Below are 14,710 nucleotides of genomic sequence, written 5' to 3'. Positions count from 1 at the left end.
CAGCCCGTCACCTAGCAACCCCACCAGAGCTCAGCCCATCACCTAGCAACCCCACCAGAGCTCAGCCCGTTACCTAGCAACCCAAACTGAGCTCAGCCCGTTACCTAACAACCCCATCCGAGCTCAGCCCATCACCTACCAACCCCACCCGAGCTCAGCCCGTTACCTAACAACCCCATCCGAGCTCAGCCCATCACCTACCAACCCCACCCGAGCTCAGCCCGTTACCTAGCAACCCAAGCTGAGGTCCGTTTATATCAAAACTACTGATAGACACTTCTAGTGGGAATAGATTCAAGTGGCTCTTGCATTGTTAGATTTTAAGATGAGTTTAAAGAAATTTGTTTCGTGTCAAAAGAGAAACAATCCTAATAGTTACAATAAAGTATTTTTTTAGTTTGAGGCCTACAAAGAAAAAACAATTACTTTAGTTTTTTTTTTCCAAGTGGTCATTTGTCAGTTGAGTCAATTTTACTCCTTTATACTCAGATTCTGTCATTTATATCCAAATCTCATACAAGAAATTAAACTGTTCACCCAACAGTTTGATTTTTTCCCCACTATGTTAAATGTTTTATAATACATCTCACAAGTGGAAGGAAAAGTTACTTTTCTGTTACTCTTTTTTACATTCCCAAAAAGGGAAATTGTACAGACTCATCTGGCTGTTTTATTATAACAGTTACAGAAAAATGTCACTATAAACATACTTCATGAAGCATGGTGGTGGCAGAATCATGTCCTGTGTTACTTTTCTTCAAATGGAGTTTGTGTTTTCAAAGTATGAACAGTCGTAAATATGAGCCGGTTTTGGACCAAAACCTTTTGGATGTTTTAGTTTCAGTTCAGAATCAGTTTTGTGGAAAAAGGTTTCAAATGGATTATGTTGGTCTTATATTTTTCAGAACACTAAAATCTGCTTTTTATCGAGTTTATTCACATTTTTTGACTGCACTGTCCTACAGATCAGCAATTAAATATATTACTTTGTGACGCGAACAAAAAGAAGCTCAGGTGTTGCATTTATTTTAAATGAAGCTGGAGTGAGCGTCCGGACATGAAGCTGCTGATGTTATGAATTCAGAGCTTTTAGCAGAACAAATAATGGTGAAGGTGTTAATAATTTCTGGTGCTGGTCGGTGTGACTACTTCTGCAAATCTGCCTGATACCGATGATTTTTTTTCTGATTCTAAATAAATGAATAAAGGGTTATTTGAGACAATGCTTCAGTCAAGTATTTTTCTTAAGCATGTTATTTCATCTTTAGAAATCTTTACTGTTTATGTTTTCTCTGCTAGCACCATAAATGTGATTTAGGTGACCTCATAAATGTTTTTTTTCTCAATCACTTCTGAATTTTTCCCCAATGGATAAAAATTTTCTGCCGTTTCTAAAACAATTTTCTAAGTTTTCTAGGAAACATTTGTAAAAATCATTTTTGTTTTTTCCGGTTTTTCAAGCTTTGTCAAGATGGAAAAGCAGAAAAACGTTTAGCCTGTATCGTCTCTAACCAAGCCAGTGAGTAAAGAGGGAAAGGAGGAATTTCTCTTCCTGTTTTGGTACAAACAGATTTCAGAGCGACGAGGAGATAAGAGCTCAGACGAGACAGGCAGGACACGAACGCAGAGGAAGCTGTAAAACCTGAGCAGAGAGAATCGGCCGTAGAAATGACTTCAGACGGCAGATTTCAGTTTTTAAGGCTTTGGGGTGAGGAAGAGGAAGAGTTTAGGGAGGAAGAGGAAAGAAATAACTCTGTTGGTGAGGAGTGGCAAGTTTGTTTGGGAATCTCAGAATGGCACAGGTGTGATCTTTTAGATGGTAAGTGTTAATTTACTGATTGGAAATTTCTGTCCTTTTTTTTCCTCGTTCCTTTAAAAAGGGAAAACTTTTGTACTTCTATTTGGGTCTGAACTGCTTCTAAAAACAGTCAGAGCGCTTAAAAAAAACTTTCAGCCATTTTCTGGCAATAAGTTACTTGTTTATTTTGGTGTCTGGAAAAATAGCCTTTTCAAAATCCTCCTAATTATTAAGTCACATTTGTTGGGCACTACACCGTTACCTAGCAACTAAAGCTGAGCTCCAGAATGTTTTTTACAAGCTGTACAATGGCTGCTGGAAAACATGAGTGTTTTGTTGTTGACTTACCAGCCGGAAACGACTTCCTGCATTTCTTGTTGTTTGTGCAGGAGGCTCCACGTCTGCTTTTCAGAGATGCATGGTTGTGTAATTGCACATCTGTTTCATGTGCAAGTGTAAACGTTGAATTTGGATTTAAAAGTAACAGAGGTCCTAAAACATTTCATTCAGAAAGAAACTCAAAACAGGCAGAACTGATCAGACTAAAATCTATTTATCTCAGAATTATTTTCTTAAAAAGAAATGTGACGAACATGTTTTGTTTAACCCATAGATCTAAACTAACCTGTTCGAGGAAGCATGAAGGTCACCTTTAAGAAAGTTTCAGAAATGAGTTGTACTTCAGAATCTTTAAGGGGCCCACCGTTTGTGGCTGAAATGTTCAGATTGTTGCTCCCGTCCTGCAGGGTGTTCAGACCCAACCAGCCTGGACTCTCTCAGCCCCCAGGAGAAGAAGAGGCAGGGCTACATCCACGAGCTGATAGAGGCGGAGGAGAGATATGTGGAGGACCTGCAGGTTGTGCTGGATGTAAGTAAATGAAAGTAGTGCAAATAAAATATGACGAAACATTTGCTTTGCTCTTCGTTTCATTTCTGCACGTTCATCTTACTGCTGCGTTGGTTGCAGGTTTTCTACAAGCCGATGTCGGAGTCGCGGCGGCTGACTGATGCAGAGATGGCCATGATCTTCGTCAACTGGAGGGAGCTTCTGGCCTGCAACAGTAAACTCGTGAAGTAAATATCATCTGGTGGAGCGAACAGAACCAGAACCAAATGAAGTATTCAGCGTTTTAAAAAATAATGTTTTAAACAACTTTGTGGTAGCACATCATGGCCTGTTTTTATTTTCTCTAATGAAACCCTGATATTTGTAATGAGTCCCCTGATGCAGCACTTTGTAGAACCACCTGCTGGACTTTGACTAGGCCAGAAAAAACAACTTTGGGCAAGTTGATCAAATTTGGGCTGATTTTCACATTTGGTGGGTTTTTAGAACATTTTCAGAGGAAAATTTGATCAAAATAGTAGAAAAAGCAAAAAATTTGTTAAATTTTATACAATGCCATTTCCTTTCCCTCTTTTTTAGTTGATTTATTTTGAAATGTCTACAGTCTGTTGAACGTGACATCATCAGTAGATTTGATTTACAGACTCACAGTCCAGATCACATAAACGAACAATAAGAATATATAAAAATACAAAATAGAATATACTTTATTGATCCCCAAAGGGAAATTGCCTATTTGTTGACAAGTTACTCCATTTAAGGCAGCGCTGTCAAACTTATTTTCGTTTTGGGCCAAATCAAGATCATGGAGGCTCTTAAAGGGCCCTTTGGTGCCAGAATGTATTGATAAAACCAGCAAACAAACCTTTAAAATACTTATAAATTCTTTAAATTACATTATATTGACCATCTTTTCACACTGATCAGTCCTTCCAGGGTTTTGTGATTATTTGCAATAAAAATTAAATATCTGTGGTACTAACTTAGAAATTAGTACTTATTGATAAAATAATATTTAAGCACACTGTTATCTTGACTGTTCTGTTTATGCGTCCCTCTACAGTCTAAAGGGCCACATAAAAAACTATGGCGGGCTGAATTTAGCCCCCGGGCCTCGGGTTTTGACACATGTAATCTAAGTGTTAAATTTTAATAATACAAATATAACCACAAGAGATAAAGTTTATAAAATGTATATATACCTAAAAGTAACTCAATATGACTGACTATAAATACATAAATAACATGGAAATATATTAATCTAAAAACAATCTATAAATGAGAGCAGAGAAAATTAGATTTAAGTTACCCAGACCTGAACATTGTAAATAAATAAAACAAAATACCTAACCTTTTAGGAAGCAATCATACTTATAAATACGTTTTGCACATTTCTGGATGCTATCTAAGCTGATAAATTTAACCATAGACGCTGCATATCTTATTATATTTAAGTTTTAAATGGATCACATGTTGCGTTCAGGGCTCTCCATGCTCTGAAGAAAACCACGGGGGACAACGTGCCGGTCCAGAAGATCGGTGACATCCTGGCCTCTGAGCTGTCTCACATGCAGCCCTACATCAGCTTCTGCTCGTCCCAGTTCAACGGCGCCGCGCTGCTCCAGACCCGCACCGACAACGAGCCAGAATTCAAGGCGTTCCTCAAGGTAGGAGGGAAAACGAAATGAGGAAGGTCGGGAAGAGGTCAGGAAGCCTTTGGAGCCGAGGAAACGGGAGATTTAGTCTGTGTGGCCCAACAGAGCTAACCCATAGAGTTAAATGGTATTTATTTTCTAATTTTACAGAGCCCCTTTGGGTAGTTGATAAAACCCATTTACAAACTGATAAAACATAAATAAATAAACGCCACTGCATTCAAAAAGTTGTCACAATGATGTAATTTGGCAGAATACAGATGAGAACTGCAGTGGTTTGATGGATAAAACAACCGTTATTTTGAAGTGCCGAGGGCCAAACAACAGGGAAAAGGCGGGCCAGATTTGGCCCCCGGACCTCGAGTTTGACATGGTCTAGTCAGTTTGAAAACTGAAAGTCTTTCTGCTACAACATACGTTTTGAGTTTTAGTTTGACTTTACTGAATGTAGTGTAATAAAAGAATAAAGTTGCATACAAACAAAATAAACTTAAAACAAAAGAAGAACAGTAGTAAAGTGTATTTATATTGAAGGAGTGGGAAGAAGTATGAACTTGTTTTCACACCCACCCGTCTTACAGCTGCAGCATCATCCGATAAGTTACTATTCGAGTTTAAAATAACCGGGGCTATTTTCAGGGTTTTACATGTTATTGTCCAGCTTGAGGTATGTCTGAAGTGTTACATCTTTACATCCATATAACGTTTTTTAAAGCTGCGTCGCCTTTTCTCTGTCCAGAAAATCGCGACAGACTACAGGTGCAAAGGCATGCCGCTGTCCAGCTTCCTGCTGAAGCCGATGCAGCGGATCACTCGCTACCCGCTGCACATCAAAAACGTAGGTCGTCCAGTCAGTGACCCGATGCAGTCACTCTGCCGTCCGTTCGTTGTTGTCCGTTAAAGATGATCTTCGGTGTGTGTAGATCCTGGAGTGCACAGCAGAGGGCCATCCTGACCGCGGCCACCTGAAAGAGGCTCTGGAGAAAGCGGAGGAACTCTGTCAGCAGGTTCTTCAGATTTTAATCTGATCTCATTAATATGCTGCTGATTTTTCTTCGGGGTGAAGCGGCGACCAGACGTTTTTGTTTCTGTCCAGGTGAACGAAGGCGTCAGGGAGAAGGAGAACTCTGACAGGCTGGAGTGGATCCAGAACCACGTACAATGTGACGGCGCTGTGGAGGTGATGAGCGTTCAGCACTCATAAACTCAAAAAAGAGATTATAATCCAGGAGATTAATTAATCTTCTCTCTTCTCACAGCATTTGGTGTTTAACTCTCTGACAAACTGTTTGGGCCCCAGGAAACTGCTGCACAGCGGAAAGGTGAGCAAATCTGAATCAACAACACTTTGTCTGCATGTTCTGAAGAAGACGGAAAGTTTAATGATTTAAATGTTCTTAAATGCAATAAATGACAAGGTAGCAAAAAATAACTTTAAATATAAGCCCTTACAATGTTTTTTTAAACCTTGATGAATTTGTCTCTAATAAAAAACATCTGAACATCCCTAAAAATACAAAAAAGTGTATATACAGACACAGCAGTTTCAGACAGAAATATCCAAATCAATATATTTAGTTGTGAATGAACGCATTACTTTATGTTGGGATAAATGACGGATCAAAACTTACTTTTTTTTCTGCCAGTCTCAGAGTTGCAATATTTCGAAAATATATCGAATGAAGATTAAAAAAAAAAATTATAAAAATAAATATAATTTGGCAGATTTGAGGAAGATTCAGCCCTAAATGGATTGAAAATAAAACTAGAACAGTACAAATTGTCCCTTTGCTGACTTTTAAAATGTGTAGATTTTCTTGTCTTTTCCAACTGTAATTTTATTGTTTTTTTAATTATTTAATGCGTCTGTTTTTCAGATGTACAAGGCAAAAAGCAGCAAGGAGCTCTGGGCTTTTCTTTTCAACGACTTCCTGCTTTTAACTCATGCTGCCAAACAGTTCACCTCTTCTGGGCCCGACAAGCTGTTCAGCAAGAGGAACAACGTCCAGCTCAAGATGTACAAACCAGTAAGGAACCTCCACAGAAACCAGTTTCATTTTTAAACATTAATTGTATTTTTATCCAATTAATCATCAGAATAATCAATAATCAGTAGTTATAGCCGCAGTAAAAACAGCATTTTTTAGCCTTTCAACTTGTTTGGTCGTTGATTTTCACATTTAACGTTGTTGAAATCACCCAGGATCCTCCACAGTGTTGAGATGTTTTTTTAATCTTGTGACCTAAATGGACTGATTTTGTTGAGTCGTCTTCAAAAAGTTTCCAGCTTTATTTTTGCAATAATAACATGCTCTTACAATGAAGTTTACATTTCTGGATGTAGCAAAGAAAAAAAAAGAGAATTTTAACACTTAAAAAGGGCAAATAACGTTTACAAGTAGCTTCTTGAAATAGAAACTTTAGCAAAAGAAGAACTCTAATAAAACTAAACTAAAATGAAACAAAATAAAACTAAGCAGTAAAGAAAACCCAAACTATTATAACTCTGCCTCTGGCAGTAATTTTATTAATGTAGCACATTTTCAGCAACAAGGCAGTTCAAACCTTATGAATTAGAAGGAAAAGAAAAACAACAAACCAAAAGAAAGACAAAAACTTAAAGGTACATGTTTGTTTAATAAAATTTATAAACTAGTAGAAGTTTCTCTAGGTCTTAACTTTGTTCTGGATTAAAGAGGTAAAAAGCTAAGTGTTGGATCCAGCTGTTCTGGGTCGAGTTCTAGATTTGTATAAAGCTAAATGTCGGGTCTCCATGTTTGATTCTGTGTTGCTAAGTAACAAGCTAACAGGAGTTTCTCTTGGTCTTGCTCCAGTATTAAGCTAAACGTTGGTCTAAAGTAATAAATACTCCACAGTTTATAAAAGTAGTGAACTAAACAGACAGACCAGGCAAAGAAATGACGCATTAGAAAGTGGAAACCCGTTTCCTCTTCTCCACAGCCTGTTCTGCTGAACGAGGTTCTGGTGAAGCTTCCGGATCCCTCCAGCGACGAGCCCATCTTCCACATCTCCCACATCGACAAAGTCTACATGCTGCGGACCGACAACATCAACGAGCGGTAGCTGCTCACCAGCCAGCTAGCATCACTCTGATAAGCTCAGCAGATTCAGTGTTTTCACCAACTCTCTGTGTGCCGTCAGGACTTCCTGGGTTCAGAAGATAAAAGTGGCTTCTGAGGAGTTCATCGAGACCGAGAAGAAGAAGAGGGATAAGGTTTATCAAGGTTGGTCATTCGGAGCCGCCATGTTTGGCTCTGCTGCGTTCTGGTCTGAGTTGAACGTTAAAACCGTCAAACGTGTGTGTGCAGCTCGTTCTATAAAGGGCACTGGCATCGGCAGACTCCTCGTCACCATCCTGGAAGCCACCGAGCTCAAAGCAGCCAAACCCAACGGTGAGTCTTCTCCTCCTCCTCCTCCTCATCTCCCTGCTTCATGACCCTGTTCTCCTCACAGACTCGTCGTGTTTCTTTGCTTCCTGCAGGTAAAAGCAACCCGTACTGCGAGGTGACCATGGGCGCTCAGACGTTCACGTCCAGGACGATCAACGACACCCTGAACCCAAAATGGAGCTTCAACTGTCAGTTCCACATCAGAGATCTCTACCAAGACGTCCTCTGCATCACCATCTCTGAAAGAGACCAGTTTTCACCAGATGGTGAGCTGCAAACCGAATCCTTTCACCTCTTGGTTAAATACTGTAATATTTACCCACTTCTGATGTCTAAAATCCAATCGGAGCAGCACGATTCCTGGCTGATTTCTGCCTTTTAACCTGACAAAAAGCTGCATAATATCTATTTTAGCTGCTCTGAATCAGAACTGAAACACAACACTGTGTTGTAGTTTGTCACAATAATTAGATGTAGTAAAGTCATGATAAAAACACTATTTATTACTTTTCTTTAAGTAATTGTACGGCTGTAACTATTCATAGCACCACCAACATAAATTTTGAAAAACATTCCCAAGATGGATGTAGCTAAATACAGGATAATCCCAGAAGAAATCCTGTTAATGGAGACGTTTTTATATAAAATCAACTTTTTTTATTTTTGCATTATATTATGATGTCAGCCTAGAGTGTTGCTTTGATTCTTTCATGCATGTTTGAGAAATCCTTTAATTCAAATTAAAGAATACTTCATGGATCAGAAATTAAATGTATTAATTCAAAGTCTTCAAAAAGTTACTGTAGACAGTGATGGCTGTTGGCAGGAAACTGCTCCTGCAGCAGTCTGTGTTGCAGTGAATTTGAAGAAGCCTCTGACTGGAGAAACTGTTTTCTCATGAAGATGGAGGTCAGGGTTGTCCATAAATTTCATGACTTTATGAAGAATCCTTCATAATAAGAATCTTTCATGGAAACCATTTTTATACAGTTTTGACCTTTTTTTTGAGTCTCTATACTCCAGTTAACGATTAATCGACTAATAAATTAGTAGATGATTAATCATTTCATCTCTACTCACCTCACTAGTACGCAGTACCGTAATTTCTGGACTATAAGGTGCACTTAGCAGCCCTTAATTTTATGAAGAAACGAGGCCTTATAATCCACATTGCCTTACGTGTTCTGGAGTGGAACAGCGCCCTCTAGTGGATTAATATGGATTTATCCTGGTTGTGCTTACTGACCTTGAAGTGGTTTTGTGTGGCTCACAGCGCTCTATCAAAATGTTTTAGTTACATTACGGCTACCGTAGTCAGCAGTGTCGCGGAGTAATGCTTACTGGGCTTTAACTGACTATTATGACTGTTTTGTTTCGCTTAATGGGCCTTATCGTCCAGTGCGCTTTACAAGTGGAAAAAGCTTAAAAATAGGCCGTTCATTGACAGTGCGCCTTACAATCTAGTGCCCCGTATAGTGCAGAAAATATGGTACTTCATGTTGGTTTATCGCATAAGATCCCAATAAAAGACGTTGAAGTTTATCTGACGCTCCATGGTCCGTTTCTCTCTCCTCAGGGTTCCTTGGGCGGACGGAAGTTCCCGTGGCAACCATCAAGAAGGAGCTGGAGAACAAGGGACCGGTGACGCGGCGTCTTCTTCTGCACGAAGTCCCGACCGGGGAGGTGTGGGTGCGACTCGACCTGCAGCTCTTCAAATAGCGAGGAGACTCAGAAACTTACCAAAGACGACAAGAAGCAGAAAAGCTCTGGACTGTTTCATGTTCAACGCCTTAAAGATGCAAAACTAACCTGAACTAATACCTCTGACGCTGCCGCCCAGTCCTCTGGATCGGCCGTCATCTGTATCCAGCAATTGTCCAGTTTTTGTTTCCACTTTTCCTCCTGATTAAGGGAAGCAAGAGCTTCTGTCAAAAAAAATGCTTCCTAACCAGAAGACAGCCTTTTATTTTTTTAAACGGTTAAATCAGTGAAATTACCTGTAATTCTTTTACTTCTCTGTTAAAAAAGTCTGGTTTTATTCTCCCTTTGCCAAATCTTCTCATCCGATTCCAGCCATTTAGTTCATGATCAAGTAGTTTTATTCCGGCTGTCAGGACAGGAGTATGTTAAAGTTTGAATATTTTATTTTTTCCTGAGGAGAATCCGACTCGCGCTGTTTGACTCGTCTTCATCAGAAGCGTCACAAACGATGGACGACAGATGACGGACGGCAGCGTGAAACGCCTGCGACGGCGGGACGAGAAATTTCAGATTGTCGCTCTGCTCTCCGCTGGGTTTACTAAAGTAGGGAGAAGATCTCTGGACTCGATGTTTTGAGGTCATTTCCTGTTTTCTGGTGTGTTTGTATCAATATATGTGTGAAGTTTAAGTTTCCCAAGTGGGGAGAAGTTGAAGAAACAACAATGGAGGCTTTGATTTGTGGAGTTAATTTAGAGAAATGTCACTTTAAAACTTGAGTTGTTCAGATAAGATCATTCTTCTTTGCTTTTTTTCAATCAAGGCCAAGTAACTTTAATTCATAAGACGCTGACCTCCTGACCTCTTCCTGTGTTAGTCTTACAGATGCAGGATTTAAGGAGGATGACATTTTAAGGCAGCACAAATTAATTATTACTAATTGATCCGTCTGCTCCTGTTTAAACGTCTGTGGCGTCTGGAGTGAAATTCAGCAAACATGCAGCATTAAATCCTGGTCAGGTTACCAGACTGAAAACTTCTACAGTCTATGGAAGCCCTGAAGGGACATTTCTATGTTTTTAGGGCTCTGACCAAATTTATCTTTTCTTCTCATATTCAGCCAGTGGAAAAAAAAAACTGTTTTGCTTGCGATATTTTTTATTATTTTTCTCTTTAGAGAATAATTTATTCTAATTCTAATTTGTAATTAGAATTAAAATAATTATGAATTAGAATAATTTATAACTGTTCTAATTTATAGAATTGTATTCTATAAATATACCATCCTTATCATTGATAATAAATCTAAAGTTAAATTGGAATGAATCACAAATAAGGATAATTAATACTCTTATTATTAATGAATGGAAGTTTATTCTTGCCATAATTAATACTTCTAATAATGGCATTAATGTATTATTATTATTGAGGATAACTGATCCTGTTTACATAATCAGTGATAACGTTGTACATTATTACTGAAGGGATTAAATACTATTAATAATAATACAATGCATTCTGTAAAAGCAAAAAAAAAAAAATTAGATCAGCTCTTAAAAATCAAAAAAGAGAGAAATTGTATCTATTAAAGTAATAACACAAAAGGAAAGGAAAAATGAAACTTGTCGAGACATAATTATTTGATTTGATTTCCCTTTTAACCAAAACTTACTTTTTTATTTTATTCAAATAAAAGAAAAAAATAATATCTCCTTTCCTAAAGCTTTTCTCCTTTGTTCATAACTCATAAAGTTAAAAGGAAAAAAAATCAATTAAAATCAATTTATCACCCTTCAGGTCTTCCATACATTTGGCTTGTTTTATTTTCTCCTGGATACAAACAGACTTTATATTTATTTCTTTATTTATGCGTGTGACTATCTGGAGGCCGTTTCTGCACCGTCGACCGGTTTGAGTCTATGAAACCTGTCGATGTGTTTTAACTGGTAGAAGTCTGACCTGCTGCACGTTGTTCTTTCATTTCGTCCCGTCCAGTTGGTTTGTTTTAAGGTGTCGTATTAACAAATGTTTTTTTGAACTCCTAGAAAATGTGTTACATGACGTGATTATGTCTTTTCTGTATATTGGTGGTAAAGTTGTCCTGAGTTTTAGTTTTTATTTTCCGTTTAGTCTGCAATGGCTGCCGCAGTGCCTCACTAACACAGTGTTTTGGCCTTCACATGACTCTCTGAATCAGGTTTGTAGAAGGCAGAATAAAGACATTAAAGCTGAGAAAACCGTGGGATTTCTGACTGATGGTGTGTAACAATAGATACACAATTTCTGTTCTGGTAATATTGGTTTTAAACATTAAAAAACAATCCTTCCACATATAAAAGTAAGCCATAGAAACCTGAAAGTTCAAGCAATAAATCTTTTTATACAAGTATTTAGCAAATAAATTAACCAAGCGAAAGCAGAAAAAAAAGGTCCTTGGTCAAAAACAAAATTAGAATTTAAATTAACCAACATAAAAAACAAAGATGTAATATATATATATATATATATATATATATATATATATATATATATAATTTTCTAAAGTTTTCACAGCACAGCTCTGAAATTTCAAGCTCAAATCCAAAATAGTGTACAATAAAAAGATTACACCTCAAAATTTTCTTCACCCCACAGATCATAAATATAAAATATGTAACAACCCGGGTTTGTGTTTCCTATTTTACCTAGGTCAGATTTAAACTGATGCTACTAGACACCATAGAAGATAAAGAAAATATCTGGTTCTGAACGTTTATAACCAGATATTTCCTTGCTTCTCTTGTTTCCTGGCCAAAAGTCAGTGGAGTGGACACCAATGGACCTCAATGAATCCTTCTTCACACTCCACCGACTCCAACTGGGGCTACCGAGCAGCAGCCATTACGTAATCGCGCCGAGCGGCTCCACGCTGCCCGGAGAGCAGCAACACGCCGCAGCTGACTGGACAAAATTAGCTGAACCTTGCCGCCGCCTGAAGTGGCGCTAATGGAGTCGATGACGTAACGTTTCCAAATGTGTCACACCTGCTCCATTGTTTGGCTTTTGTTCAACAGGGAAATCATAACATGGGATACATGTGGAGCTGTTTTTAAGAGAAATTGTTGCAAATTGCACAATATTCCTGTTTTTGGGCTGGATGTTTGTAGTGTAGTATCAGTTCTGTAGGAAAAATAACAAGGTTTTACTGTTTTATTAGTCAGTTTTCTGGATACACACTGCTAAAACACAAAATCCTACCAATTATTTTGTTTAGTTTGTAGTGCAAATATCTTAGCATACTTTAAATAAGACAAAACCAATAAGTAACTTTTTAGCAAGATATAGGAGGTTGTTTTAAGTTCTTAATGCTGACTAGAAAACTATGAGGTTCACTTTTAAGTAAAACATTTCTCCATGTTATAAATAAAATAATCTGCCAGTGGAACTACTAGATTTCCTCAATCATAAGGAATTACTGTCTTAAAATAAGCTCCCATATCTTGCTAAAGAAAATATTTGTAAGTTAGTCATATTTCAAGTGTATGAACATATTTGCACTAGAAACAAGACAAAAATACTTACTGATATTTTGTATTTTTGCAGTGCACTGAGCTTTGAATTAATGTAACTAATGACATTTAGCTTTCCACAATATTGTTAAATTTAAATTTTTCATTTTATTGAACATTTTTCTTATATTGGATAAAGACAGCCCGAGTAGATACATAAGGTAGTTTTCAAATGATTTTAAGGGAAAAAGCTTTCCAAACCAACCCAAAGCGTTATGGGGTTTGGACCTTTTACTACAGGATTTCCTAATAGAGAGCAAAACTTATGATTAACATCAATTAGGATAAGTTGACTGACATCTTTAGGAAGCAAACCAACCACAAACCACCATACTCCCCACATACTGTTTTACTTTTAACATGATTCTGAAATGCTATTACTTTTCGGTCAGATGGCAAACTTTTGTCTTGCTAGCCAACAGAATATTTTATCAAAAGCCCTGCAGTTCCTTAATATTTCTTGTGGAATAAATATTAGATGTTTCATTGAACAGGCTAGGATAGGTCTAAAGGCTACAAAAAGCATGTTCATTACATTTTTTACATAAATTCAGCCTTAATTGTTGTGCCTATTTTAAGCTCCTTTCAGTATGACCTTTTTAGGACTCTGTCACTTTAAATCCAAATCAGCTGCTGCTGACCACGCCCCCAACTCAACGTTTACTCACACGGGAAGAAAGCTGTAAGTCGACGCGCTTTCATCATATAGCTGTACATTTAGAAGTGTTTCGAGTGGTTTCTGGATGGTAAGTCGACAACAAAACACAATTTTTTCCCCAGCTGCCATATTACAGCTCATACAGCGGTAAAACCAAACGCCCTGGAGCTCCACTTGGGTTGCTAGGTGACGGGCTGGGCTGGCTGGGGTTGCTAGGTAACGGCGCAGTGCCAGTTGAATGTGACTTAACTTTTGGTAAATTTTTAAAACGGATCTTTTTCCCCGACACAAAAACATTAAATTATTGCCAAAAAACCTCAAAAAACAACTGGGTGGTTTTTAAGCATTTGGTCTGTTTTCAGAAGCAGTTAAGACTCAAATGGGCATATAAAAATATTCAAAATGTGAATGTTATTCGGATTTTATGAGACAGTAAACAAATGGATATGTTTTTTTGTATGTAAGGTTCCAGTTTCACTTATTTGTAAATAACAATAAGACAGCAATGTACCATTTAGCCCATGTAACCAAAATGACCCTTAAAAGTGTAGAACATGCAGAGAGACTGTATGGATAGATATTTTGTATTAAGGCATAAAATAGAAGAAAAGTGCAATAGAGCGGAATAGGAGCAGCTTAAAGTCAGAGCAGGAACAGATAATAAGATATAGAAAGAGGTTATAGAGACAGAGAGAGACGTGTGCAGAGAGGATGAGTCCGAGAGGCCCTCAGTTCCACTTGACTCAGTCATGGGAATGATTAGATTATCGCCACATGAACAGCTGTCTTATATAACACACACACACACACATTTGGTTGTTCTGCTATCCCCATGGGGACACTTACCCACATTATATTGTCCATAGCCCCTCACCCTAACCCTGAACTGAAACAACTTAACCCGTACCCTAAAACCAAGGCTTCATCCTCAAGGAGCGGCCTGGACCAGACAGGAGCACCCAGAGGGCTGGGATGTCTAAAGCGCCCACAGGGATATGAAAGCAAAACGCACACACAGGGATAAGTTGAATATAATGAGGTCTGTGTTCTGGCCAAAAGTCCTGGCTGAGTAAAGGTGCCCCATAGCAACAGAGAC

At 38.1% G+C, this 14,710-nt stretch overlaps 1 protein-coding gene across 1 annotated transcript in view; it reads left to right on the top strand.

The window, feature by feature from the left end:
• The window catches only part of itsn2b (intersectin 2b), a 46,233-nt gene extending 34,588 nt beyond the window's left edge, over positions 1-11,645 (top strand). Inside the window, exons 28-40 of the mRNA XM_088004370.1 lie at positions 2,545-2,666; positions 2,766-2,872; positions 4,129-4,312; positions 5,040-5,138; positions 5,224-5,307; positions 5,397-5,480; positions 5,560-5,622; positions 6,178-6,327; positions 7,262-7,380; positions 7,463-7,545; positions 7,630-7,713; positions 7,803-7,976; positions 9,287-11,645. Coding sequence (XP_087860496.1) covers positions 2,545-2,666; positions 2,766-2,872; positions 4,129-4,312; positions 5,040-5,138; positions 5,224-5,307; positions 5,397-5,480; positions 5,560-5,622; positions 6,178-6,327; positions 7,262-7,380; positions 7,463-7,545; positions 7,630-7,713; positions 7,803-7,976; positions 9,287-9,429 — 1,496 coding nt within the window. The 3' untranslated portion in view covers positions 9,430-11,645. The remainder of the gene's footprint in view (positions 1-2,544; positions 2,667-2,765; positions 2,873-4,128; positions 4,313-5,039; positions 5,139-5,223; positions 5,308-5,396; positions 5,481-5,559; positions 5,623-6,177; positions 6,328-7,261; positions 7,381-7,462; positions 7,546-7,629; positions 7,714-7,802; positions 7,977-9,286) is intronic.
• The last annotated feature ends 3,065 nt before the right edge of the window (positions 11,646-14,710 follow it).

Source organism: Poecilia mexicana, unplaced genomic scaffold (assembly GCF_051168715.1).
Source record: "Poecilia mexicana isolate PSO_F unplaced genomic scaffold, ASM5116871v1 scaffold_3, whole genome shotgun sequence".
NCBI lineage: Eukaryota > Metazoa > Chordata > Actinopteri > Cyprinodontiformes > Poeciliidae > Poecilia > Poecilia mexicana.
Note: the sequence above shows the minus strand (reverse complement) of the source record. Positions and strands in the feature narration are given on the sequence as shown.